Source organism: Rhinopithecus roxellana, chromosome 5 (genome assembly GCF_007565055.1).
Source record: "Rhinopithecus roxellana isolate Shanxi Qingling chromosome 5, ASM756505v1, whole genome shotgun sequence".
Taxonomy (NCBI): Eukaryota; Metazoa; Chordata; class Mammalia; order Primates; family Cercopithecidae; genus Rhinopithecus; species Rhinopithecus roxellana.
The window spans coordinates 35,828,808-35,854,726 of NC_044553.1; the positions used below are offsets into that span (position 1 = coordinate 35,828,808).

General features: G+C 35.9%; 1 protein-coding gene across 1 annotated transcript in view; it reads right to left on the minus strand.

The window, feature by feature from the left end:
* Positions 1-251: 251 nt before the first annotated feature.
* CEP152 (centrosomal protein 152) overlaps positions 252-25,919 on the minus strand; it is a 74,540-nt gene continuing 48,872 nt past the window's right edge. Inside the window, exons 19-28 of the mRNA XM_030931683.1 lie at positions 24,950-25,231; positions 22,355-22,486; positions 17,929-18,579; positions 14,410-14,530; positions 10,493-10,660; positions 7,209-7,305; positions 6,551-6,654; positions 4,249-4,402; positions 3,904-4,007; positions 252-1,587 (exon numbers count right to left, since the gene is read on the minus strand). Coding sequence (XP_030787543.1) covers positions 566-1,587; positions 3,904-4,007; positions 4,249-4,402; positions 6,551-6,654; positions 7,209-7,305; positions 10,493-10,660; positions 14,410-14,530; positions 17,929-18,579; positions 22,355-22,486; positions 24,950-25,231 — 2,835 coding nt within the window. The 3' untranslated portion in view covers positions 252-565. The remainder of the gene's footprint in view (positions 1,588-3,903; positions 4,008-4,248; positions 4,403-6,550; positions 6,655-7,208; positions 7,306-10,492; positions 10,661-14,409; positions 14,531-17,928; positions 18,580-22,354; positions 22,487-24,949; positions 25,232-25,919) is intronic.

Below are 25,919 nucleotides of genomic sequence, written 5' to 3' on the forward strand. Positions count from 1 at the left end.
TATTTTGTAGTAAACCCTGGAAAAAATCTTTTCTCTAACTGAAAACAAAGATCAAAATTTTGAGTAGATATTTCTAGGAAAAGTCTATATAGATTAAGTTTATAGTCTCATTAAACATGACTAATTTCAAAAACCAAATCTGACAAATACATACAAATAATCCAAATTTGTGGGTTTTTTTCTGGGTGAATTTCAAACATGATGCCAATATGACATTTCTGTATTCTGAACTACAAAATAATTCATAACAATTCTATAGACCATATGCAAGTTTATTTAAATAAGTTAACACTGCAGAGTGAGTCGATTTATAAGTATAAAAATAGATGGTTTAGCAACCAAAAGTAAGCACCACACAAAAGCAGATTATACATACACCATCAGGCCTTTGGAATATTAAGGCAATATAAATATCTCAAGTAATTTTAGGAGAATGCTTTACTCATATAACAGATGTTATTAAAACATCTCAAAAGAGGCAGGGCTCACAACTTTTTTCCGTATGAGGTCTTCCCTTCCATTTTTCTTAATATATTAATGATTCTTCTTAAATACTGTACCATAATTAGTCTAGATTAACAAATGGGCTATCAAAGCCACTATCTTGTTGGCTAGATAGTGGAACAATTAATTTTCTTGAAGGCTGCGGACACACTGAAGATGGTAATGTACTGCTCAGTTTTTTTAAATCTGACTTTAATCCATCAGCCTTATGATGAGATGGGTGTCCACGAGTCACACTGATCTTTCCTGGCTCCAAATACATGGTTTCTTCTGACAGGTATGGAGTTTGATCATGCTGACATTTCATTGTTTGACAAATCATATTACTCTTCTCCGTGTCTGAAAGATAACCGGATGGTAAAAACTGTTTGGAATTAACAGATTCATTTGGTATTTCCAAAGTTCCTTGTGGCCTACCATGTACAAATGATGCTTCACGACTGTCAAAGGATAAGGTTGCACTGCTGGAAGGCCAGCCCAAGCAGTCACTAAGCTCCCCTCCATCTTTTACTGGAGGTTCCTGAACATCCAAACCTTGACTTTTCTTGGATGCAGCATTTTCACTTTCCATGAGTGGATTGCATTTATATACTTTTAAACCAAGTCTTTCATTAGAATTGCGAAAGGTTATATGCATGCATCCTGATTCAGAAGGACTAGGGGTACATCTAGGTGAGGGTTTATTTCCTAAGGTTCCAAGAAAGGGGTACGCAGCTGAATGTGGAAGTGATTCAGAACCATTATCACTGAGTAGGTCTTTCTTCTTGTGCAAACCAAAGCCTCCTTCACCTTCGCAAGGAACAAACTCAGGAGAAACATTCCTTGGCAAACTGTGTAGGTGCTTGCAACTACCATCCCCAAACTGGAATTCCAAATGTGTCTCTTTGGATCCCACATGCTTTATGCTCCGATGCTCTGAGTTCTCTAACAGTCTTTGTAAGTTACAAGCTGCCCTCCTCTTGGGAGCTTGTTCACACACACTTCTGGTGATGGTGTTTACACTATTTGATTTGCTTTCAATACAACATGGTATTTTCTGATTCACATCATTTCTTTGTGATTTTTCAACTCCAATCAGCATCTCTGAAGTTAGGGGCAGTGCAAGGAAACACGAAATTAAGAGAAAATTAATATTTAAAGGGAAGATTCATCCTTGAACCAAAAAATAAAAAAAAAAATTAAAAATAAGAAAAAAATGTATGTTTTTATATTGTATTCCCAAAGAATGCTTATAATCTGTAATCATTCTTAAAGAAAATACATCAATGCTGGACATGAGAAAATATTCTTTTACATATATCCACTAGATAAAGCTTGGTAATTTTGTTACTAAAATCTGACATATTATTATTATTGCTATCCCCCTGACCTATCATTTTCTGCAATAGATGCTATAGCATTTCAAGATCTAGCCACAATGTTTTCAATCCTGCCCTGATTCTGATATCAAGAATGGAGTTTCTGACAAGTTTGCTCAAAGAACCCCACCCACCCAATACCTACACATACACTTCTAGAATAGCTAAATAGACTTTCTGATTTAATTACCTAAGACACTAAATCTGATCAAAGACCAAGCAGCCACATAGCATGAAATTAGAGGCATTGTATCTCAGAGTAGCAAGCCCTGGTCCCTAGAGTCCATGAAAAGGATTTGCTTCTCTACTGGGGGTATTATGTCCACACTGCTGCCCCAGATCTAGAAAATTATTTTCTTGTTATATGCTACTGCCTTTTCATACCTAGGGTTCACATCACCATTCCAAAATTTATACAAATAATCTTTGGCTTGTACATGAGAAATGTTTACCAACATCAGACTCACGGACCCCTGAACAATCTCAGCTTCAAGTTTTCCAGAGGTTCAAAAACCCCATTTCCCCACTGATATGTTAAAAAATCTCCCAGTGTGATTGGGAATTTACCAGTTTTTTTCATGTATTTCTATCAGCTCTTGCTTTATATAAAGCTGTGTTATCTACAGAAAGAAAAAAATTATAGTTTCTTGGGAGACTATTCCATTATCACTATGAACTATCACCTTTGTCCCTTTTAATGCTAACTCTAATTTATCTAATCTTTCATTTGCCTCTATAATTTATCTAATATCAACACTGCATTTGCTTGGTATATCATTCTCCATCCCCTGATTTTTAATTTTAGATGTTCTTCTTGTAAAAATAGCAGATTTCTGTATTTTTAAAAACCCTATTTGAAAGTTGTGGTCTTTTAATAACTGAGTTTAACCTATTTATATTTAGTGTGATTGTTGATGTTTCAAACTACTATTATGTCCTACTTACTCATGCTTTCTAGGTTTTTTCCTCTTTCCTGATTTTGTTAGATTGAAAATGGTTTTTTCCAAGTTTTTCCTTTACCAGTTTTAAAGTTATATGTTCTATGTCTTTGTTGGTTACTCTGACTTTTTTTTTTTTTTTTTTTAAGACAGGGTCTGCTCTGTTTCCCAGGCTGGAGTGCAGTGGTGCAATCACAGCTCACTGCAGCCTTGATCTCCCAGGCTCAAGTGATCCTCCCATCTCAGCCTCCCAAGGCACGTGGGCTCCCATTTCCGGCTTGATATGGCTAGCCACCTGGAGCACTGCCCTGCTCCCAGATTCTTTGTTCCTGTTGTTGTTGCCCAGCTCAATATTGAGGTTGGGGAAGGGAGGGGAGAAGAAGAAATAAAGAGAGGATTAACCCTACCTGGTTGCTGTTGGTTTAGAACACCAACTAATTACCCCATTCATATCCCCTAGGCCCTCTATTTCTCCTGGAACATATCACCCTCATATGTGGAACAGTTTTGATATTGCTCATACTTGCAGTTGTCATCTCCTGGTGGTTTTGAACTGAGGTTTCCATCTTCCATTCTATACTGTCTTCTTTCTCTCAGGGATTTCTTTAGCTTCTGGTCTATCCACTACAAGGTTTTTTTTTTTTTTTTTTTTTAAACGGCCTCACTCTGTCACCCAGGCTGGAGTACAGTGGCACAATCATAGCTCACTGCAACCTCAAATTCCTGGGATCAAGGGATCCTCCCACCTCAGCCTCCCAAAGTGCTGCGATTACAGGTATGAGCCATCATGACTGGCCCATTGCAACTTTTAAAAATCTACTTATAATTTCTTATTTTTCTCATTCTTTATTTGCTGTTGAAACTCTCTTCTATCATTTTGAGGGATGGAAGCAGCAATAGAAAGCTGATGGGCCTGCTCAGTTTGCCTACTTGAATCGGAAACTGTGCACTCTTTCTGTGTAAACTTCCAGTTTAACTAAAACATACACAACTTCATAAATAAACTCTCACTCCTTACCTTCCCTGCCTTTTTCATACTGAAAATATTAAGTAGCTAAAAAAGAAGAGATAGAAAAACCATTTGGTGACTCACTTTGACATACCTGACTGTGTAGTTTTGCTCTCGGACTTACTAGAAATAGGTGTTTCCAGCAATTTTGCCATTGTAGCAAGTTTGCTAGCAGCATTCATAATCTTTTTCTCAGCCCTGTGGGGAATTCCAGAACATTAAAAATATAGTTTAAAGGAAAAAATGAGTTGCCTTAGCCCCATGGTTTCTGTTTTCCTATTGGCTCTGTCAACATTTCGGGTAGCACAGCCATAAACCTCTCTTAACCCCTATGGCTAATCATATAGAAATAGTTCATTTAGTGGTTAAGGAAACTGCTTTAAAAATTACAACATGTTGTCCTGGTAATCTCAGGACACATTGTTTAAACTGAACTCACCCTTCTTTTCCATCATCCTGCAAAATCTGTTGGAGGCAAATCAAATAATATTTGCGCATCTTTCGGGCGGTTTCTTGACGTTCTCGCAATACCTCTGCTTTTACCATTTCTGCAGCTCGTTCCTTACTCTCCTGAATATAACGAAGCATGTCACCTATAGGGCAGTGAGAAAATGCCCACAGAATGTATGTTTATTAGCACTTTTTCAGAAACAGGAGGGGCAGACTTCAGATCAATTTTCTGGTAGATGAAGTGATTATAAGTATAGTTTAAATATTATACTTTACACAGTCATTAAAATGGAATATTTTAGATCATCATTTTGGTAGACTCAAATGAGAAGGACTCTATAAGTTCTTTTGGAACGATAACAGCTACATGCAGTAAGGAAACATGACATATTCCCCAGCTAAATTTTGTCATATTCTAAAACACTTAGTGAAGAAAATACTGTAAATATGAGGCACAGAAACTTAGCATTTCAATTGTACATTATGTCCAGTTAGGAAAAGAGAAATATAAAATATAGAGAAAAGATTAAGCAGAAAGAAAGGAAAAAGCAAACACAAAGACAGAAGAAAAGGAGGCAATATGAGCTGGAGAGACTCATTCTTCTCTCGTGCTCTGAAAATTTAAGTTCCCTTATTTATTGAAAATTCTTGCAGCAGCACTTTTTGAGCATCTAACTAAATACAATATTACAATTCATAAGAGAGATGTACAAAATGAGACTACAAGGAGGGTGATGGGACTTACAGTTGGCCTCTGAAATTTACACATAAACATAGCCCACAGCTTTCAAGTTTTGTTTTTTTTTTTTAACTCACTATTAGCTAAGGCTAACTTTTTTTTTTTTTTTTAATAAATCCAAGACTACATCCCACATCTAGAATTTCACCATCTCTGTTATAGTAAGGATACCAATTCACACAGAAATCTCCCTCTGAATGTCAGTAAGCATCTGAAAATTAGCGGTTCTATGCAAAAATACTAACTGGGAGACTATTTTTCATTATTTGAAATGGAAAATGAAATGGAGTACATGTCAACACAAAACCTCCAAACAACTTTCTAAAAAATAACTAAAACATAATATACAGGTTATCATGTTAGGATGAAAACATGCTTAAAATTCCACTGCCCAATTAATACATTATTAACAAAAAGTTGCTTTGCTTGTAGCAATATGCCCTTTGTTAGCACCAGTAACAACAGAGAAGCAAATTCCCTTATTAATACCGAATGAGCTTTGCAGAACATTTACACGTGATTCTGAATCTACCGATTATATACGAAACTTCAGACTTTTCCTGCTCTTTTTGTTAAAAAGAAATGTAATTTTAGAGGCTAATATACATTTTTCCTATATAAACACTACTTATTGTTTTGGGACATATATCCATTCTATGCAATTTTGTAATTAAAAACCAAGACGCATTCAAAACAGGGAAAACACACATCAGGAGAATGCTCTACAGGATATGCTGGCACAACCTGGTACTGACAAGGATTTGATAAATTTATAGCTACGAGAAACAATAACCAGAAACAACAGAACAATTGCTAACTAGATCCACTTCCAAGTCCTTAAAAGTTTATGGTAGGAGGCCGGGTGCAGTGGCTCACACCCATAATTCCAGCACTTTGGCAGGCCAAGGCGGGTGGATCACCTGAAGTCAGGAGTTCAAGTCCAGCCTGGCCAATGTGGTGAAACCTTGTCTCTACTAAAAATATAAAAATTAGCTGGGCGTGGTGACACACGTCTGTAATCCCAGCTACTCAGGAGGCTGAGGCCAGAGAACCACTTGAACCCAGGAGGCGGAGGTTGCAGTGAGCCAAGATTGCACCAGTGCATTCAAGCCTGGGTGACACAGTGAGATTCTGTCTCCAAAAAAAAAAAAAAAAAAAAAAAAAAAAAAAAAAAAAAAAAGTTTATGGTAGGAAGTAATAGTTAATTGCTCATTTAAAACCCATGTGACATTTTCTTTACTACAAATTACTTAAGTTGTAAGATTATTAAATTTTCAGTTTAATACTAGTATCCAAAAAGAAACAAGACAATCAACAATATAAACATAAGACTATTCTCATGTTACTTCCAAAAGACATTATTTGGGCAAAATGATCAATGACTACATAATTTTGAAAAGGTGTCAATAATCTGTTCTCAGATTGAAGAAAAAGGTAATTTGGAAAATTCCCTAAAAGTCCTACTGCTGGTAAACTCTGAGTTTACTTTAACAGCGACAATAAAAAAGGCCCAAGCCATCCTTAAAATCTTGGGAATCTCTTAGGGACTTACGTTTAATTTTTTTTACAGCTTTAATGTACTGCCCACGAAGTTCTTCCAAGGCTCCCCGACTGCACGGCAGGCAAGTGTTTTCAATGGCCCCTGCTGACAATGACCTAAAAAACAAACCAAAGATTACAAAAACAGAAATGCTAAGTGAAAAATTTCATTTGAAAAATATGTATGTATCCATATACTCTAATAAAATTAACTGAGAAGTGCTAAAAAACTAGCATAAAAGAATGTCCACTATACAGTTATTTAAAATAGGGGAAAAATGGAAATGACATAAATGTTATGGTTGCTTCAATAAATAATGGTAAATCCACATGAAAATGTATGCAGGTATTGAAAAACATATGTAGAAGAATATCTAATAACACAGAGAAATGCTTATCTAGTAATATTAATAAAAAGCTACAAAATACCTTTTACTAGAGTCTCAATTTTAAAAACACATTGTGCACGTGGAGTATGTGTAGAAAGAGGCTTAAATGATATAAAACAAGAGGTCACTAGAGGGTATCTTCAGGAAATAAAGTTTTGGGGGATTTTCTTCTTTTTTATACTTTCTGCTGTATAACCAAAAAAAAATTGATACTTAAAAAAATTTAAAGATACCTGTACTTAGATTTCTTTAAAATAGCAGTTTAAAATAGTAAAAGCATACCTTGGTGGTGTTTTACAAAGCGTTCGCAGTTCTTCCAATTTATTCTTCATGTCATTGTTTTCTTCTATTAATTCTTCAACAACTTTATTATTCTCTTCTATAATAGAAAGTTTATAGTATATTAGACAGTTAAAATTTTTTTAGCCTTCTTTTCCCTTAAGTTCCCACTACAAAGGTTTATAGAGGAGACTGTGTAATTTCCAGTCGCTCTTCTCTAATGTTTGTTCCCTTAGAAACCCTAGTCAGACCATTCCCTTGCTCTGTTTTCTCAGCACTTAAAATCTGTATCCCATCTTCTTCTTGCTTTGGGTTACACACTGTCCTGGAATTGGGTTTCAACTGTTTCAGATGCCTGTGTTTTGTTTTCCAACTGTGCTGAAGCTCTGTAGAAACCTACTAGGTTTTCTAATTCCATATTCCCTGTGGATCCTGGTAGACAGTTTATGTTCATATAAACGAACATTGAACATGCACCTCAATATAAAACAAAAAGAAAATTAACCTAAAGTAGGTGTATTTTTCAGAAATAATGTAAGATTTTCAATTCTTTGTACTTTTAAAAAGGGGATGAGGAGACTGACAGAATCCATGTGATATGAAGGAAAACGCATGAATTTCAGTGTCAGAGACATCAGTTTACATTCTAAATCTGCTGTTTACAAGGTGGATAAGCCCAGGAAAAAGTAACCTTTCTGAACCTTTCTTCACATGTTAACTTACAGATTATAATCGAAATAAAACAACAAATGCACAACACCTACACAAGGCCTGGAAATACCAACATAAATGTGAACATGGCATCTTGTGTTTCCTATGATGCCACCCTCTCAACACACTGTAAGTTGAGGAACAAAATTACTCTATTCCCCCTGGTGATGGATATAACTTTTTGCTTTAAACAACTCACTCCCACTCCATCTATTTTTCAATAAACACTACCAAGAGAGTGGGAAAATGGAATTTAAGAAACAAAGAAGAGATCTCAATAGCAAAGATATAATAACCTACTAAAGTTATATTAAGAAAAAATTTCAAACTATTGGCTTAAATTCTGGCCCTGACCCTTTGTATCAACTCGTTGTTTTGAGTGATATATCAACTTTCTTTCATTTGCAAGTCTATGAGTTTTAAAAGATATCAGCTTCAAAAAGCACTGTGTAGAAAAGTATGGTGCTAAATATTATTTATAAATAATAATCATATCCAACTGCCCTTGTTGCTGTATTATGTAAAACAAATTGTCTTGGTTTTCATCATATTTTAACATATCTATGTTGTAGATATATCTACAGTAGGACAAATAACTGATTTACTCTCCTGGCCTCTACTGAAGAGCTAAGTAATCACAAAAGGAATTGCAGTTGTTAAATTTTTAATCTCAAATTCTTAAAACCCTTTCCGGCCTTCAAGTAATTATTATATCTTAATAATAAGTAATAAGAGTAATAAGTGCCTTAGTAATAAGCAGTCGGCGGTAGTTACAGGTGGCTTCTCTTAGTCAGCAATATTTCCCAAGTTGTGCTATGATGCAGCTGTTGTGCTAAGTGCTGGAACAGGACTTGATCCTTATTGCTATAAAGTCTACTTTCCAAAGGGAAGTACAGACAGCAAATAATTACAAGGATGGTGAATGTTATAAAAAGCATAGGAACTATGGGGAGTGTGTAACAGGAGGACTAAACAGGTCTGCAGTGGTTAGGAAAGTCTCCCTGAGGAATAATGTATTGGGGAAAAGATGAGTAGGGGTTAGCCGGCCAAATGAGATCAGGATGTTTTGGCGAAGGGAGAAAACAATGAAATCCATGCTATGGCTCTACTGAGAGAAATTAAGACAGCTAGGGAAAGACAAGGCTGGAGGGGCTGGCAGGCGCTGGATCAAGATCTTTTTAAACCCTGTTAAACTAAGTGGTTTTGGTTTTATACTGAAGGCCATGGCAAGCCACTGAAGAGCTTTAAACAGGAGTGTCATGTTTCAATTCACTTTTTAAAAAGGTTGCTTCAGCTACCCTATGCAGAATGGATTAGAGGGGCTAAGACTAGAAGCATAAAGAGTCAGGGGATTATTGCCAGGGTCCAGGCAAGAGGAAGAAGTGGATGTACAAATAAACTTATTAAGCTGGTCTTTTCTGAATGGACACCATTATTTAGGACCCTGGCATTTTCTTTTTTGTCCATGTAAACATTTATTATCTGGTATGGGGTGGGCACCAGGGCTATTAGGATGAACAAGATATGGCATATTCCTTCTCCTCAGAAAATTCTTGGAGAATGTGGAGAAGGTATCCGACAAGTGACCAAACAATTAAAATACAGAATGACAATAGTGATAATAGAGGAAGAGCCAATGCTACAGGGCCGCATACAAGCAGCCCACTTCACCCTGATGAGGGAAAATCAAGGAGGGCTTTGCAGATAAAGCATCTTCTGAGTTGAATCCTAAAGGAAGAGAGTAAGACTACAAAGAATGGTGGGAAAAAGTACAGGACAGAATACAAACATCATATGCAACGAAGGTCCAGCAGTAAAAGAAATAGAACCAGCTCAGGAATTGGAAGCATTTCAAATGTAAAGAGTATAGCGTATAGGCTATAAGCAACAGTGAAAGGTAAGAAGGAGCAGCGATCTAAGCCCCCAAACTTCCCTTCTTTGGAGGGCAATGAGAAATGGTAGAAGATATCCCTTTCCAAATGCCCTCACGGCATTATGATGAATGGACTAGACGGAGGCCAGTCCAGACCCTCATGCCCTTGTTTATGCCTTTTCCCTCTATCTCAAACGCTGTTCTCCTTGGCAAACACCTGTTTTTCAAGGCTTAGTCAAACCTTTCTTAACTTTAATACGAGGTAGAACTAACAATCCTTCTTCTTAAGTACTCACTGCCAACAGCATTCAATGTTTAATTATTTGTTAATCTGTTTTTAGATCTCCTCACTTAACCAAAAGCTTCTTGAAGGAAGGGAACACATCTCCACCAGAACTGGAATTTTGTATGATTTATTCACTGCTGCATCTCCAGTGCTTAGAAGCCTGCTTGATGCATACTGGGCCCTCAACATCTGTTCAATCAAGAAAGGGAGAAAGGAATGTGACCTATTAATCAGAGCTGAAATCTTCCTCTTTTGAGTTTTGTAATAATAATTTGATTAGTAAAAATGAGATCCAAATTAGTTTACATTAATCCCAAAAGAGGATCAGTGCACACATTAACTAAAATGTCACATTTGAACATTTCAACAAGGATCAAAGAGATTTATATTGGTAGCAGTGCTACTTTAAATGCTGACCTCCAATTTTTTCCACTACAGCTTTGTGCTTCCTTTCTAAATGCTGAAGATGCCTACAACATTTCTCCAGTTTTCCTTTCAGATCTTGACATTCCTGCTTTGCCTTTTCAAGTTCTTGGAAGCAGTGTCCACAGCATAAATCCTTAATTTCAAGGATCTTTTTCTTATCTGCAAAAATTAAATGACAGAAAACTTTTATATCAGTTTAGACTAAGAACTACCAATAAAAAAGAAAAGACGGAAAGAAAAGCAGATGACTCATGACTAAAGGCTACAGCATGACTGAAAGAGTGTGATGCTTAAGATATAGAGACATGGGCTTACATACTGTTTCTACTGCTTACTGGCTGTGTGACTTGGAACATATTACTCAACTTGTCTAAGGTACCACTGGATACAACCATCTACTTTAAAAATAGTCATGAAATCTATTGCTCTGGATCGTCATACCATTCCCTACTAAAGGGAGTCAAGGATCTTCAAGAAATGGCTGACTCCAGTACTAAGAGAGGGTATATACAAAATAAGACTGAAATATCTTCCTATGCCAGAAAGGAAGAAAGTACTCAAAAATACAGGCATGTCGCAAGGACATAGGAGCCAGTTTGAAGGAGCTCCACTAGCTGAATCTGGGACAATCTGAGCACTAATTAAATATAGTAATGAATTATAAAGTATTAAGAATAGGAATTTATGAGTCATACCAATAATTTTATGAATGGTAGGTAGGTAGGTGGGTTGGTAAGTAGGTAGGTAGATGGATCGATGGACAGAGAGATAATAAATACACAGGCAAATGAGAGGAAAGGATTCTTGATTCAACATGCTTAGTGCCAACTGGGATAAATAGAGGGAGGAAGTTGGAAGAATTATAATTTCACAACCACCATAGTAAAGACTGGATCAAGCAAGAATCATCATTGGTTGCCAAATATAAGAGAAGGTTTTTATGAGGGGAAGATATTTGCATGATCTTAAAAGTGTCTCCCACAGATTGCTTATCAGTTGCAAGGGTGAAAAAAAAAAACAGTAATTATATAGTGAAGAAATTAGACAACATTTTCACCAAGTAATGAAAAGTAACCTCACCAATAAAAGACATAGGGACACCACACATTTTTAGATGTGACAACATATCACCCCTTGCAGTGCTCCAGCCGAGAAAACACAACCTGAATCAAGCATGAAGAAACACCAGACAAACCCCAAATGAGAAAAGTTCTGTTAAAAAAAGTGGAGGTGGAAGCAGAGAATATTTCTAAAAAATGTCAATGTCATGAAAGACAAAGAGAGGCTGTGGAAATGTTCTAGATTAAAGGAGGCTAAAGATACATGACAACTAAATGTAACAGCTGACCCTAAACAAATCTCTGTACTGGAGGAGAAAAAACAAAATGCTAGAAGACATTATTGGGTCAATTGACAAAATTAGAACACAAACAGTGGATTAATACAATACTTTAATGTTAAATTTACTGTATTAAGGTTATACAAGAAAATATTCCTATTCCTGGAAAACACAGTCTGAAGTATTTAGACATAAAAGGTCGCAATGTATATAACTTATCCTCAAATGTTTCATAAAAAAAAGAAATATTCACATACACATATATACATAAGAGCACAGAATGAAGTAAAATGTTAACAATAGGTGTATCTCCTTAAAGGGAATGTGAATGTTCTTCGCAACTATTTTTATTTTTGCTATTTTTCTATAAGTTTGAAATTATTTCCAAGTTTAAAAAATGAACCGTTTGGCACAGTAGCTGGCACACAGCAAGTACGCAATAAATAATAGTCATTGTCATTAGTAATATATAAAATTTATAAAATTAAACTATGCAAAAATGATTAAAAAGTAGACTATTAATGTAAGTGATAGAATACAGCAGGAATACAAGTCGGCACAGGCTCAGAGGCCAATATATAAAATGCTCCTGTAAAGTCATCGATCCAGCAAAATTATTCTTAGCTCTCTCCTGACATTTTAGTTTTAAGTGGTGCCATTTATGTTAATGAGCATTAAAGGATTAACGAAGCATCACAATGGTACAATAAATAGCATTTATATTTTTCATCTAGGATACTGGTGTCAAATCGGAACTCACAAATACCATTGACGACAGAACAGATAAATCAGTTATAGTATGTTCATACATTGAAATACTATGTAGCAATGAAAATGAATGAATTAGAGCTATTGCACCAACAGACAAATCTTAGTAGCATGCTGTTAAACAGGAAAAGAGCAAGTTACAAAGAATATAATGAGTATTAAACCATTTTTATAATGTTAAAACAGAAAAAGGCAACAACTTTTTGAGGGCACATACACATAATTAAAACATTAAAAAAGAGAATAATTTTTGAACATCAGGATATTTGTTAGCTCAGACTGGGGAGAAGTTGCAGGGATAGAACTGTGGTCAACAGCATTGGTGAGGTTCTGTGCCCTAAGCTGAATAATGGGCTCCTGGTTGCTAGGTTTCATAACTTACAGATGCATACATGTGCATCTTTGAGTGAACTAAGTATTTCATAATTAATTTTTTCATAATTTTTCATTAAAATTTTCATAATTAATTTCATAATTAATGTTTTAAGTACTTTAAATAATAATGAGATATTAGGAGAATATAACCAAACAGTAAATAGTGGTACTCTCCGGTGGTAGGATTTTAAAGGACTTTATCACTTAATACATGTTTTGTATTATCTAATCCTTTCTAATGAATTTGTTAAAGTGTTTGTTTTTAAGGGAAAAAAGACTAAAGAAAAATATTTTTATAGTCTGATTTGTCTTTGGCCAAAACTAATTCCTTTTATATTTATAGGACTTCCTAAAGCTAAATAACATCCAAAACTTGTTTCTACCCACTTCACAGATGAAAATAGAATTCTCAGGCTATTCCAAACAGGAAGTAAAATAAAAAGTACAATGCAAAATACAAATTAAGGTAATATTATCCACTGAATTGGCAATAAGATATTCTCAGGCACCTAATACCTAGAAGTAGGGGAAAAGGGTTTGTGAACAATGAGAAAGGCAGAGATGGTACAGACAGAGATTCTCTAAGATTCTGGTAACACTGCCTACTGAATTAGAAATGTGTGGAAACTGAGGTTATTTACTTAGCAGGTATGATTGGTGCTGGCAATTATTAGTTCTTTTCCAGGTTATAATGGAAACAGCAAATAAGCAGCAGAGAGAGGCTGCTGTGCGTTTGTGTGGGGAGGAAAGGAGCAGGCTGCAAAGGGTCAATAGGCTAAAAGGGATGGGAGCTAATAAAGGATTTGCAAATCTCTAGCTCAGAAATCTCCATGAATAGGGAATATAAGTTCTATACTCCTCAGTAAGCTCTGAATACAAGGGGCTTAGTACAGTACAATAATTCTTTTGTCATGATGAAGAGTCTAAGTCATTAACGAAAAGTTAAACTATTAATTCATCACTCTGCCATATGTTGGAAAGGAAGAGATTAAAAACACTGCCCATGCCCTCAGAAAAACTCACAAATCAATTAAAAATCATCTAACACATTTCAGAAAGATTTCCATTAAAAAGTGATTGAAATTAGTTTCAGGAATTTGAATGAAAAAGTCTCTATTACTTGGCAATTCTCTTATGTCAAATCCTTGATTTCTGGGAATAAAAACATGACTGCTCTGTTAAAACTCTCATGATTCTCCTTATAACACAAATCACTTGTGAATGGAGGGAAAACCATCAATAGAAGAAGAGGGCCTAAATCAACCTTATTCTCTACACACAAAATGAAATCTAGGAAGAGGAGACATTAAGTCAGAGGAGTATTACACATTTGTTCACATCTATGATCTCCTTTTATCTTCAAAGCAACCCTTCAGAAGGGTGACTATGGATGCTACAAAGACTGGTGGGAACAAAATCCAATTACCAGCTTCTGCTTCTGTTTCTTGTAAGGCCAAGGGCTGAGCATGGTGTCCAGCAGCAGGTCCAGGGACTCCTTGGCCAGTGCTCCGGCTGGCAGAATCCTTAGAGAGCTCGGCCATATTTCTCTGAAATAAATTTTCTTCAAAGTTAATGCTTAGTAAAAATCTTTATACAATTTTATATTTAAAATGCTAATGTTAAAAATACAAAGAAAAAACACTTCCTGAAAAAAATCTTGCCTGAACTATCTATTGCCAATATTTTTCTTAGGGTGTTACATGAGTATTGTCACTGTGCTAGGAACTAGCCTCCTATGAAACTTTCCAAATTAGAGCAGTCTGACAGGCGACTGGTGGGCGGCCATGAGACAGACAGAAGATATGGTTTGCACATTATATATGTAAATTTGAGATTTTTTTTAATGGTTTATGTGATTAAACCACATGAAAGACAATATAAAATCAGAATTGTTCTTGAAAATCTAGAACATTTTTACTACAGCAAGGAACAAGTTAATTGACAAGTATAATGCTAACCCTCTGCCTCCCATGAATTGAAAATAACAGCAAAAATTTATTTTAAATTTATATAGTACTTCATATGCTTCTAAATACTTTAACATACACAGTAATTTTGTAAGGAAGGCCAGTTGAATGCCAAAGTTAAGGACAGAAACCGAGGTTTAGCTAAATTAAACGTCTTGCACAAGACCATTTCTTCACTAATATTTACTGAATGCTTTTTATGTTCCAGTCCTTGTCACGGCAATACAGCTATTAAATCAATGGATTTTTCATTTTTGGTTTTTGTTTTGAGACAGCTGTTGCCCAGGCTGAAGGGCATTGGTGCAATTTTGGCTTACTGCAACCTCCACCTCCCGGTTCAAGTGATTCTCCTGCCTCAGCCCTCGTGATCTGCCCACCTCAGCCTCCCAAAGTACTGGGATTACATGCATGAGCCGCCACGCTCAGCCAAATCAATGGATTTTTATGGCAATGTTTTCAGATTTAAGATGACTACTAAATCAGAAAGGAACAGAATAGGTGGTACTGAGAAAGTAGTCTTGTTGATTATTTAAAACATATTATATATGCCTGATTCTAGAAGCCTTGATTTTGATTATGAGAAACCATTTAATTGACTGTCAGAAAATCTACTTACAATGTCCAACAGAAGCAGAGGTTAGCAATTATAAAGAAGAGGCAGTCAAGAAGCTATGGGTTTGACGCCAAAAGGAATAAGAAAAGCTGAACCAAAATGCAGTCAGTGCTTCCAGTATTTACTCAAAGGTGGGGAAGAAAAGTCAAGATGACAGAAAAGGGAGAAAAGCAGCAACCTGTTTGTCTTAGTTTTAACTTGACTTTGATGGTAAAAGAGACAACACACATGCTTAAGTTTGCTTGAAAATTTTGTTCCATTTGATATTTGCTTTATCTGTTATGAACTACTGTATTAATATATTTTGATAAGGCATCCATTTTCTTGAAAGTTGTATTTTTCATTCATTGCGTCCTCTCCATTAAAAAAACTTTTGACAGTCTCAGTTATTTTAATGAGGACTTGTTTTTATATATTAATAAACCATTTTTGTTTTAATTTCCATGCACAATTTTTAAAACTAGAGATTTAATAAATTATAAATTACAGTTCCTCACATTTACAGCACCTATGTAACAAATTTAAAATCACTGCTTTATAATCACAGCTTTATCTCAAGGTCCTGAGTGAAGATAGCTCGAAAACGGCAGAAGGTCAAGTATTACTTCTATGACAAATTCCAGATTAGGCATTTCAAAGCCATCCTTTTCTCAGGAATGGAAACTGACCCACCCAACAAAAGCTGTAAACATCTAAATTCTTAGCCAGATTATGTGATTCTGTCTCAATAGACTTACGAGCCTCATTAAATCACACAGATGATCTTACACTGCTTGCACAATTATAAGCCCTGTAAAAAGACTCCAGGGTTGATTTTATACGTCTCTATTAATGGTAGGAGAAAGGTGTCATAGTTTCTTGATTTTTGTAACAGAGACTGCCTATTCAGGAAAGCAAACGAAAGCATGTAAACATGGTTTCCCCATCATTTCTCATCTCCAAATCTGCTATAATTTTATTTTAATTATGTTATCTCCAAGTTCTTATTTTAATTATTTTCTCCAAAAAAAATCTCAATTAAGTGTTAAGCAGTATTCGTGGGAAGTGATCTTGCCCAGTCATTTTTACATTGAAGGCAACTACTCAGTAGCAACACCTCTGTGAGGTCAAGTATAAAAATACCAACTGGGGTGAAGTAGGATGGAGTGAGCTGATCTTTCAGGTCCCTTCTGGCTCTAAAATTTTATACTGTTTCAAATGCAGGACCCAGAAAGGCTAAGCTGAGCCATGCATATCCTACCCAAACCCAAGGAATTAGGCCAGGGATTTGTATTTTATTTTTCCGGTGAGCAACTATGTGATTGCCCAATATAATAACCTAGTTATCATCGAATATGGAACTGAAACTCAAGATTATTTTTTCTAGTTTATAACTCTCTCAAGTAGGTATTAATATCAAATGCTCAATCCTGGCCTTGAAACTCTTTAATCACAATATCTTGATGGAACTTAACTCTTAAGTTTCAACTCTATCAGACAAACCTTATACTACTGGCATTTTTTTCCTGCCTCTAATTCCAAATGTTGAAATTGGCTAATCACCATGCTCAGAATATCATTCTGGATCTTTCATGCATACCTAATTGCTTTGATCATAAGGTAGCAAGACTTTGGTTTTACTGAATCTTTCATACAAATTAAAAGCTGGTCTCAGAGAGTACTTCTAGAACTAAAAGAATATAATTAATTCTATATGCACATATATAGTACATCCAGAAACTGGGCTTCAGAGTTTTATGCGAGTGAGCCATATTTATTTGCTTGTTTCTATATCAATACTCTTTGTACTTGGTTGGTATTTTTTGCCTAAATGAGACATAAATTTATTGAGGGCAATAAATAGGCTTCCAAACTCTTCACAAGCTTTTAAGAAACTCTTATGATGCATATTTCATGAAATAGGCCCAGAAAACAGAATTTTGAATAAAAATTACTCAGTTTCTGAAATGTCATGCCCTTAGAAAGAATAGCATATATTCTTTATTTTAAGTTTTGGAATACATGTACTGAAAGTGCAGGTTTATTACATAGGTATACATGTGCCATGGTGGTTTGCTGCACCTATCAACCTGTTATCTAGGTTTTAAGCCCTGTACGCATTAGGTATTTGTCCTAAATATTCTTTAGGAAAAAGACATTTAGAAGCTAAAAGCTTTCTTGTATTTGTGACACTATGAAGTAGTAAAGTTTTTTGGCAACAAAACATGCAAACCTTTGGATTCGCTACGGAGTTTTATAAACCACTGACAAAAACGTAAGACTTACATCTTCTAAACTTTAAAACGAAAAAAGGAAAAAAACACTACATACAACTTCTATAATTATTCTTGGTGTTCAATACCTCCTCTCGCTCTCAGGAACATACCTTTTCCCATTGTGGGTCAGCGTTTTCTACAAGCAGAGGAAGTGTATCTTGAAATGCTTTCTGTATGCAGCCCTTTAGTTTTTCAAAATATTGCACAGACATCCATTTTGAAGAACAAGTCGACATGATTTCCAAAAGCTGCTTGTCCTCAGAATCACTGATGTGCTCCTTTTGGGTATCCCTTAAAAGAACCCCAAGTACAGTCAGGATGTCTTCCTCATACTGATAGATTTCCAGTTGGATCCGCTTGGCTTCCTGCATAGTCCATTCTCTACGACTCTGGTCTAGACATGTTTGTAATTCTGTCTCCTTCTGAAGAAGCAGTTCAGTTTTTTGCTTCATAAAGTCTTCTTTAGCTGCCGCAAGCACCTCATTAATTTTATTTCGGTGATCATCTAAAAATTGCCGGTAATCTTGCTCATTTTGTTCTTGGATTCTGCAGATTTCTTCTTGCTTTTCTTTGTTCCACTCACTCCGAGCCTTAGCTAACTCAGCCCTGATGACCACAGGGACTTCTTCGTTCTTTAACTCGAGTTCCCTCTGAAGAGAATGAATCTTCTCTTCCAATTCCGTTCCAGGAAGTATATTTTTCTTCATATTTTCAAGCTCACTCCTCCATTTCTCTTTAGCTTCAGAAACAGCAAATGATATCTAAAGAACATAACAACATGTATTTAAAAAGTCTTTACGATTCCCCTCCTTTGCAAAAAAATTAAAGAAACTATTTGGTTTAACCTCTGAAGCTAAGAAATTTAAAATCAAAATTAAAAGGAAATGTGATTTCAGATAAGACATGATTCTAGAAACAGTAATACTTACACTATACTTAAACTGGTCAAAATATATACATAAATATGTGCTTATGTGTATGTATAGACACATAAACACTCACACATATAATTATATAACTAGCCAAAACTAATGTGAGAAAAAATTTCCTATTAGTTTTTTTTAATACAGATACAATCTCAAATTTTATCTGTGCCCCCAACAAATTAAGTATCTTTTACCTAAAGCAAAAACGGACTCATAAGGACTTTTTACTATTACTTAGGAATATAGCACACACCTGTATAATTACTTGCTGATAAGTGTAACTGTATTTTAATGCAGTTTTAGTGGCTAGAACAGTTCATTAAAGGACAATACCAAACAGAAAAAGTCATTTTTCATTAGTCTAATTTGTTTGTATGACAGAATAATAGAACTAGTGGATCGTAGAAAACAACAGATAGTACATAACCAAAAAGTAATAGGGAAATCAAAAAACCTAAGCTCCAATCCTGACACCAACTTGCAGAGGAAGCCTAGCACAAGTGCTTAACAGAACAGAATCTGCTGGAATTAACTTACCAGCTGTGGAACTAAAGGCCCATTCCTCAACTTCTTTGAGTCTCAATTTCCTCATCTATAAAATGGGGATAATTACAATGCCAATTTGATAGCATCCTTTAGGATTAAATGACATAAGGACATAATCCATTTAAAGTACTTAGCCCAGAGCCTGGCAGATGATAAGGACTCAATAAATGTTAAGTAGTTATTATTTTTGAATGCATGGCCTTGGAAAAGTCACTTAATCTCTTCAGCACTCACATCTTCACCCATATAATGGAGTAGATAATGGCCTTGAGTCCCTTTCACTTTTAATATTCCTGACTGAATTTCTAACTGAATTCTAAGAAGGCACAAGGACACAATAGCGTCAAAAGACAGAATTGGGCATCTCCAAAGGTTTGGCCTAGACAATGGTGGTTACCATTAATCAATACTATATATATATGGCTGGGATGATGGGATAGAGTATCTACTAAATAAATTTTCTGCTAAAGGCACCCAGTATCTAAGGTGAGCTTTACAAAAGAATTCACTGCAAAATTCCTTTGCTACCAGCAGAATAATTCGGTAGTGATGTGAAACATGTTTAAATAGTGTTTTTAGAGAAAACAGGTCATGTTGCAATGGATGCCTGGAAGTCATTCTCAGGTGACTCGGACAGAGGTGATGGATTCCACGGAATTTGTATGACCTGCCCAACCTTACCAAAATGTGCATTTTCTCATGTGAAGTTTTACAAAGAGAATTTGACAGCATTCGTCAACTCAGTGGTTCCCAAACTTTGCTGCACATTAGAATCACCTGAGGAGCTTTTAAGACTTCTGATGCCCAGGCCAGGGCCCATAGAAAACAAAGTTTAAGGGTAGGGGCCAGGCAACAGTATTTTTTAAAGATCCTCAAGTTATTCCAATGTGCAGCAAAGTTCGGGAACCACTGAACCAACTTCACTACTTCTGAATTCTAGAAACTGGCTTCACACTGTCACAGATCTCAACTAATCACTCTAATCTTTTTTTTTTTTTTTTTTTTTTTTTTTGAGACGGAGTCTGGCTGTGTCGCCCAGGCTGGAGTGCGGTGGCCGGATCTCAGCTCACTGCAAGCTCCGCCTCCCGGGTTTAGGCCATTCTCCTGCCTCCGCCTCCCAAGTAGCTGGGACTACAGGCGCCCGCCTCGTCGCCCGGCTAGTGTCTAATCTTAAAACAATTCTATAGCCAATGCTATGGAACTGGCCCTTACTGGACCTCTTTTGGTTTGAAGGAAGGATGCATAACATGTTGACATTATTTTTCGTGACTGATATAATTATCTGGACTAGTGCTACTTACAGCCAAGTGTAGTCCAAAGACCAGCTGGGAGCCTGTTAGAAATGCAAATTCCAGCCAGGTGCAGGTGACTCCCACCTGTAATCCCAGCACGTTGGGAGGCCGAGGTGGGCAAGATCATCTGAGATCAGGAGTTCAAGAGCAGCCTGGCCAACATGGTGAAACCTTATCTCTACTAAAAATACAAAAACTAGCTGGGAGAGGTAGCAGGCACCTGTAATCCCAGCTACTTGGGAGGCAGAGGCAGGAGAATCGCTTGAACCCAGGAGGTGGAGGTTGCAGTGAGCTGACATTGCGCCACTGCACTCCAGCCTGGGAAACACAGTAAGACTCGATCTCAAAAAAAAAAAAAAAAAAAAAAAGGCAAATTTCCAGGACACCCTCCAGACCTACTATATCATTATCTCTAGGAGGAAAGCCCAGGTAGCTCTGCTTTAACAAACCCTGCAAGTGATTCTCAGGCCTGCTGAAGTTTGGGAGGCAACAAAAACATTTTCTCTCATTTCTGTATGTCTGCATTCACAAACGTACAGCCTTCTATGTTCTTATGAAAAGATCTCTTGGCCTGTTTTATTTTCTATATTTTACTTAACTTTACTATTCTACTTGACTTCTGAGCTCTAAGACACATATCCTCACAATCATATTGTTTCGTCTCTCTCTCCCTCTTAAATTTCCTTTTAAAATATTTCAGACATACTAAAAAGTATAGAGAATAATTTCTCATGTTTGATCCACTTTCCTTATCTTTATTATCCCCTTAATTTTACTTCTTTACTACAAAAAGAAAACATATTTCAACCTATTACTTTATCTTTGCTATTGGATATGTTGCCTCGAAATTGAGCTGTTATTATGGTACAGATCTGAAATCTTCAATTTTCTTTTAATTTTTCTACACTTTTATTTAAAAATGTTTAACTCCTTCATTAACCTAGAGTTTATTGTGATACATGTTGGGTAAACTTAATTTTTCCAAAGTGCTACCTGGCTATCATAAGACTATGATGAAATAATTCCTCATTCCCTTGTTTTAAAACAATTTATCAAGCTTTTATTTATAGTAGGGTCTACCTCTGAAATCTGTATTGCACTGAATTAAAATGAATTCTATTTTTGTGACTCAATACAGTCTGAGTTGTTGCTTTCCAATATATTCCATTACGTGTTAGGGCTGGACTATAATTTTTCCAGAACATTAAAAAAATTTCTGGTCCTTTTGTTTTTCCAAAAACATTTTATAGAATTATTTTGTCAACTTCAAATACATTCAGTTTGTTGGCATTTTGATTAGAATTTGTTTAAATTGCTAATTAAGTTGCAAGAGTACACATAGTTATAGTATCTTTATCTTCTGGTCAAGAAACATGACATTTCTGGAAAGGAGAACTGGCTATTTACCAACAAGAATGTTATAAGACTACTGACACAACAGAGAAAACAATCTTTAAGCATGTGAAAGGATATTGTATAGCTAATAATAAACAAATATACACCTATTCTCAATTTCATCTAAAGATAGGGCAAGATAGAATGGGAGTTATTAAATAGTTGCTAAGTTATCCTCATAGGTAGATACATTCTTTCTGTAAGAACAACTTAATGATGACAAGAACACTTGCTAGGCTTTGAGCTACTCCTTAACATGTATCAACATGTTTAATCCTTCAACAATTCTATGAGTGGGTACAAATTCCAGGGACTGAGATAACAGAAGGGGTCAGGCAAGATGGCCTCCTGAAGTTTCTTTGCAGAAGAGCTCTTACCCTTTTGTTCACAGAGACCTCATGTTGTTCTTCCCACTTTTTCTGTTCTGCCCTTACAAGTGCTTGATACTCTGCAAGCTCAGGTAGTTCTCCCAGCCATCGCTGACGAGCATTTTCCACAGCTATTTCTACCTGTAGGACATTGCAAAAGAAAGAGGTAAAGTGGAGTCTAAAATTTCAAAAAGACCCCATTTTCAAACAGCAATTATGATTTCAGTATTTTATACTGTATATCATTACATAATGAAGTTAAACTGACTTCAAGTACCCTACCTATCCCAAACATGTGGACTCTAATCCTTGTGTTGTAAACCTCCCATAGCATCCCACACAAATGCCACACAAGAAGTGGGAATCTGTGAATGTTTGATGACCAGTACTACCTTAGAAAGTATCAGACGAAGTACCAATTACCATTTCCAACAACTCCTATTTATCCTGGGAAAAAGGAGAAGACCTGCTGGAGGGCTGCTGGGTGCCAACTGCTGTCTAATCACTACACCCACCACCTTCCTCACTCCTCATGCTCTACACATGTGCATGCACATGTACACTGATACAGTTTAGAGCCCTATACCTGCGAAATTTCCTACTGTCGAGAATGAGTTTATACTAAAGAATGAGGGTGATACCTCTGAAGGCAAAAAATTAAGACTTGATTAATTATGAGGGTGATCTGGTTGCAAATCTGCCACCAGAAGATTATGTTAAATAATTTTTACCATATTCCTTTATTTTAAAATACACATAGATATGCAGATATATGTATATATATGTACATACACACAAAAGCAGGGTTGATATAAGAGACTGTATTTCTTATTAAAGTGCTAAATATGTCTATGTGTAAACTCTATGTACAAACTCTAAGGAGTTAAGAAATGGGAAAAAGACAAAGCTCTTGTCGAAATTTATCTACTTAAAAAGTTATTATGAAACATTTCCTTTCTGCTATATTACACTATTTGCTTTAAGATTAATAATTTCATAAATACCAAAGCAGCACCTTTAAACTCAACTTTTTGTCTGTGGAACCTTTTCTTAACTCTTTTGAAACCCCCTTCAATAAACATTTCGGTAAACTAACTGAAGATATCCTTGGTACCATTACATATATTTGCCTATATATCCAGACTTTAAGGCTGCCCTGTAAAACCATGTAGAACAATGTAACAAATAAGCAGAATTTCAAGTATTTATCAAAAGCAGAGTGTATTTTCAAAAACTTTACATTGAGTGCTATCTTGTTTAAGAGTTTATAATAAGTAATAAAATTAAAATGATAAATACATAATAGATGTATCAAAATCCAGGGAACTCTTGAGGCTAGAAACCCAGCCAGGTAGTCTGTGAGGTCAAAACTTTTTCCAAAATAATATTAAGACACTATCTGTTTTATTGCCGTTCTCTCATGCATAAATAGCACAGTTCTCCAAAAGCTGCATGCTGTGATCATGTCATTGTTCTGACAGCCAGTGGAATGTGTGCTTGGGTATCCTTGTTTTTTAAAAATTTCTCAGGTTTATTTTCCAAAAGTGTAAATATAACCTACACAAACAGAAGCTCTTTAAAGTCCCCAATTTTTAAAATTGTGAAGGAGTCCTGGGACCAAAAATTTTGAGAATCACTATAATAGGTAAGAGAGAGATAACAGGTAACTCATCTTTATTCTGTTATAATAAGCTGTACTTTTCTCAGTATGGCATTTCTTTCAAATCAAGTAACTGTGTCAATTACAAGCTAGTTTTGTGAGTGCTACAAAGGAAAGGTTATTGGCACCACTTTGGGGCAGCTGATGGGAATGATAGACAAAGTTCCATTTAAGGGCAGGCCTGCAGATCCAACTGCATCAAGTCTCAATACAAATGTTGTTAAATATCTTATGTGCTTAGGTTTACTTATCTATAACCACCTTAGTGGAATATTTTCCATAAAATTAGATATGAAAGATACATAATTAAACTGTGCTTCATTCAGATGTAAAAGCACCCTCTTTAACCTCAGGCATCTTAATGCTCGGACTAATCTCAAAGGAGCAAATACTTTGTAAACTGAAAGAATATAAAGAAAAACCGAGGGGTGACGGCTTTATAACAGAAATAGTATGAAGAAAAATTTAGGAACATGACAGGTTTTCTATCCTAGAAATGCACAGTCTTAAAAGTATAAAGTTATGAACAAGTTCGGCCGGGCGCGGTGGCTCAAGCCTGTAATCCCAGCACTTTGGGAGGCCGAGACGGGCGGATCACGAGGTCAGAAGATCGAGACCATCCTGGCTAACACGGTGAAACCCCGTCTCTACTAAAAAATACAAAAAACTAGCCGGGCGAGGTGGCGGGCGCCTGTAGTCCCAGCTACTCGGGAGGCTGAGGCAGGAGAATGGCGTAGACCCGGGAGGCGGAGCTTGCAGTGAGCTGAGATCCGGCCACTGCACTCCAGCCTGGGTGACAGAGCGAGACTCCGTCTCAAAAAAAATAAAAATAAAAATAAAAAATAAAAATAAAGTTATGAACAAGTTCAATGATAGCATTTTATGTGCTTTCATTAAGTGACAGGAAGTTCCAAAAAATTTACTAGACTAAACCTGCCTTTTACCTGTTTGGTGATATTTTCACAATGCTTGAGTTCCAATTCAATTTCGAGTTTCTTCATAGCCCCCTTGATGGCTATGTCCTTCTCTTGTTCTAAGTGTTGCTGGATTATGCACTTCTGCTCTTCTATCATGATTGCCATCTCTTTCTCGGAAATAACATCACTGGTGGTTACTTGGTCAGTTTGGCTGCCACGATCTGAGGTCTTCTTTTTCATTGCCTTTATAGTTTGATCCAGCTTAGACTGCCACTCCTTTTCAAGCTGTTGAATGAGTTTTTCTTTGATCTGTTTTCAGAAGAAAAATCATAGGAGAAGAAAAATTTTCAAATAAGTAAAAACTAGAATTAAAGGCTAGCCAGAAAAGCAACCACAGCTGTGTTTGAAAATCATCTAGATATTGTTGTAGTAATTACAAAAGGTTTAGAAATTTAGTCAATTAAAATACACTCTCAAGTAAAACTTGAAAGTTACTCTTTGAACTTAACTATATGACAAAAATCACATGAAAGATTTAAGTATGTTGTGTAAAGTCAGGAGATCTTGCTCTCAATATGCAACCTTCTGGAATCTTTCATATTGCCACTACAAAGACAGCAAGATTTAAAAAAAAAAAAAAATTACAGTTAATGTGTTTTGCCATCAACACCATGCTCTCCACAAAGGACTGAGTAAATCTAATTAACGAACCAAAACCTGAACAATCTAAAAAATAGTTTTACTCACTTGAACACGTTAGAATCTTGTTTGTTATAATGTTAAATTTTACTAAGTAGACTACATTCAAAAGAGAGGCAGTATTATTGGAAGAACATCTTAATGATTTTTCCACTTTAACAGTACAGCAAAGTGGAGCTAAAAACAGTCTTAAACTATGAAACAGCACAATTTGGTTTTCCCTTTTTCTGTTCACCACCTGGGTATCTCCAACTGTTTTCCTGGCTACCAGCAATTAATAGCCATTTTGTAGACAGAA